Below are 3,670 nucleotides of genomic sequence, written 5' to 3' on the forward strand. Positions count from 1 at the left end.
CCTTGACTAGAAATGCATGTAGTTGATGATTAATAAAAATTTCACAATACCAAAACATTCAAATTTTAAAATATTATTTAACAATTACATATCAAAATAATAAGGTTATATAATATGATTTAAAAACTAGGTAAATATTAAACAAACATTTAACAATTTTATAAAAAAAAAAAAACAAACTTTTCACTTGTTATTATACATACTCAGTCTTCCTTGACTAGAAATGTAGGAATATTGATAATACTTATTTGTCTTAAAACGTAATTTAACAAATATCTTTAAGTTGAGCATCCATTAAAATATTTAAAATTGTTTTAGTCGTTTCAATTTTAAGGGAAGGATTTTTGATAGATTGCAGCGAAGAACTTATAAATTGAGATAAACTATGCGAAGCATTATCTAATGGTGTCACTGATGGTACTGCTAAAGCTTTTGCTATGTTACTCAATGCTTCTTCAGACTTTTTCAGTGTATTGTCAATGGTAACCTTTTTTTTTTTTGTGGCTGGTACATCATCACTTAACCATAATGGTGCTGATGAGGTTCTCCTAGGTGTCATATTTTCTGTAATATCAATATAAACATACATAAATAAGTAACTTTTAAATCATATTTATGTATACAATTATTCAAAGATGGACATTAACAAGTATCAGGAATGCTTCAATTTTCAACTTCGGCATGTTTTTTTTAGGGGGGAAAGGGAATGTAGTTGGTGCATTCCAGGTGTCATTTTATAATAAAAAAGGTTTATAATTTTTCCAAAATATGAAAATTGAAGATTTTTGGTTTTTGAAAATGGTTAAATAAAACTATATACTATAATATAAAGAATTAAAAATATTTGATCTTACTTTCCTCGCTTATTATTTGTTAATTGTTTGTACACTAATTTTTAAGCATAAGAATACTATACATCATAAACTCATAGTCATGATACAAGATTAAACAAAAATTCAATATATTAGGATAATTACCACTATTATTATCGTTAAAAGTTAAATTGTAGCATAGGTATATACTATATATATATATAAATAGGTAGGTATACAATACTAGTTTAATTTATAATAGTTGTTATGAACCGTTATTACTTTAAATGCAACTTACATTTTTCAAGCATATATTTATTAGAAATTGTATAAGTTATTAGAACTCTCATCTACACACAGCCATTGTAGGTGACCAACTTCTTTCTTTAGTTTTAATGAGAATTTTGTTTATATGTGATATTTTAGTAATTGGAATTCACTCAATAAATAAATTAACTTAAGTACCTAACAAACTAACTCCTAATTACTTTAGTAATTTGACTATTCAAGTTTATGTTTTTTATACACTTTCCGACCTCAACATTCATTATTATTAATGTGATATTTAATATTTTACCTTCATCAATATTATGCTTAGCAAAACTGTCTTCTGAGCAACCCATAAGCTCTTCTACTTCAACTGTCACTGTATCTTGTTCCTCCACCAGATTATCTATTTCAAATAAACTGTATTGAACTTCTTTAGGGAAGTCATCCATCTAAAAAAATATACTTAATTCTAGCTTATGTATAATATTATAAAATAAGCAACATGTATTAATTATTAATATTTATAAATGCTATTGACCTGTGAAACTGGAGTTTCAATACTTTTTCTGGGTGTTATATGTTTCTGTAGAAATAACATGCTATTGTAATACCACAGTGATGGGACATAAATCTAAAAATATAAAAATGCATAAAATATTATTAATAGGTATTATAATACAATATTAATATGTACATACAAAATATTATACATTTATAGATAATATAATAAAGCCAGAAGATATGTTTGAGAAGCCGCCTACATAAAAATATATGATTATAAAATACACATTGTACTTACATCATCAGTACCAGTACCGCTCTTTGATGAGGTCTTTACTTTATTGTGTTCTACTCCAAATTGAGTTCTTAACGCTGCAATTTTTACCTTCACTTCTTGCCATGTTGTGTTAGGCCTGTATGGTTCTAGAGTTAACGCAATATCCATCAAGGCCTTTTGCCGAATATGCTTATTGTGGTATACTGGAAGTTTTGTATCATATAAACAATTATTTTGGCTATACGCTTCAATAAGTATAGATATTGATTCGGTGGTCCAAGGCGATGCTATTTTAGGTGGCATATTTTATTTTACTAAAAAGACAAAAAGTGGTAGGTGGTACAATTACAGCCGATAGTACTATGTAATAATCGTGAACCAAAAATAACTAGTTTAAATTTTAAAACTTATGCCATCAATCATCATTCATCATGGTGTTAAATGATAATTTATAATTTGTATATTGTATTGATCTCGATAATGATTTTGATTGATAAGATGTCTGTATTCTGATTGGCCGAAAATATTTCTATGCTGGTAAATAGTGTGGAAAATAGGACATGTTCTATTACCAAAAATTGTATAGTAGCTAGTATGATTCCTTTAGCAAGTATACTATATTATAATTCACACGGACCTAAAAACTAGTATACAAGCTATCATACTACTGATAGCACAACAACTAGTATCGTGTGAAACGGGCTTTACTTATGCACAGCATAGCCGCAGTTCAATTTGAACTCGCGTATAATGCAAAGTTTTTAAAGGAAAAAATATTTAAGTAATTTTCGTATCTACGCTGTATGATTACACAACCGAAATAAATACCTTCCAAAAATATTTTACACTCACAACCAATTTGATTCTTATACAATTATATGAAACAATTAAAAATGTATAAATATTAAAACTTTAAAATTTATTCTGAACTATAATTATAAGCTTTTGTCTTTTAATGATTTTTAAATGCCTTTGTTGCTATTTCCTTTACATATTCTGCATGGAAAGCAAAATGCAGCATCTTTAGCTTGAGAATATTCAATCCATTTATAAATACCATAATACTGTTTAAGGAATCCACGATATTTTAAACCCATTAATGTTCTTGGAAAGATAATTTGAGGTTGATAATATGGACCATTAATAATTTTTAGGTAGTTCAATTGAAGGGTCTTTTGGATCTTTTTTACTTTTTTGAATGACAACATAGAGTTTTAATTTTTCTAAGTATTTTGATTCATAAAAATCGAATTTAGGACGAATAGTTAATGAGTTATAAGTATTTAAAGTTTTGACAAGCGGAGTAGTGGACAACATTTTGCGGGGTAACCCCATACCACTCCAATCTGCCAATCTAAACTTTAAATACTTATAACTCATAAACTACTAGCCCCAAATTCGATTTTTTTATATCAAAATACTTAGAAAAATATTCTGCTTTGGAATATGAAATTAAAACTCTATGTTGTGATTCAAAAAAGTAAAAAACACAAAAAATGATAAGGATAAAAAATATAATTTTTAATAAAAACGTTGGTTTTTTCACAACTTGAAACCATCTAAAAAAATATTTTGAAAAAGTCAATACCTACTTTTTGAAATAATGAGTGTTGTTTGATAAATCAATCACTCTGTATAGGAATAATTATTACCAATACGTCACCTAAACTAATGTTTGAAGACATAAAAAAGAGGTATCTTAACGTCAAACATATATTAACATGAAAACTTATTAAGCTCATTAATTAGATTTACGAACGGGGCAAGCATTTAAGTGACGTGTCCAGTTCACATCATTCATAAGACAGCG

General features: G+C 27.1%; 1 protein-coding gene across 1 annotated transcript; it reads right to left on the reverse strand.

Moving 5' to 3' along the window:
• Nucleotides 1-265: 265 nt before the first annotated feature.
• Nucleotides 266-2,209, reverse strand: LOC149062173 (uncharacterized). The gene is made up of 4 exons (XM_089215245.1): nucleotides 1,882-2,209; nucleotides 1,621-1,713; nucleotides 1,390-1,531; nucleotides 266-564 (listed from the first exon to the last, which is right to left on the reverse strand). The coding sequence occupies exons 1-4, from the start codon at nucleotides 2,161-2,163 to the stop codon at nucleotides 266-268; spliced, it is 816 nt and encodes a 271-aa protein (XP_089071371.1). The 5' UTR covers nucleotides 2,164-2,209.
• Nucleotides 2,210-3,670: the final 1,461 nt, after the last annotated feature.

Source organism: Diuraphis noxia, unplaced genomic scaffold (genome assembly GCF_037042655.1).
Source record: "Diuraphis noxia isolate RWA-SAM2 unplaced genomic scaffold, SU_Dnox_SAM2 contig0001, whole genome shotgun sequence".
In the NCBI taxonomy this organism is placed as follows: domain Eukaryota; kingdom Metazoa; phylum Arthropoda; class Insecta; order Hemiptera; family Aphididae; genus Diuraphis; species Diuraphis noxia.

Bases quoted from the DNA above. Each gene is read 5' to 3' on its own strand.
- LOC149062173 (XM_089215245.1), bottom strand. From the start codon at position 2,163: ATGCCACCTAAAATAGCATCGCCTTGGACCACCGAATCAATATCTATA. The intron at 1,714-1,881 runs GTAAGTACAATG...TTATATTTTTAG, and splicing joins GCGGTACTGGTACTGATGAT to ATTTATGTCCCATCACTGTG. The intron at 1,532-1,620 runs GTCAATAGCATT...ATATTTTTTTAG, and splicing joins TTGAAACTCCAGTTTCACAG to ATGGATGACTTCCCTAAAGA.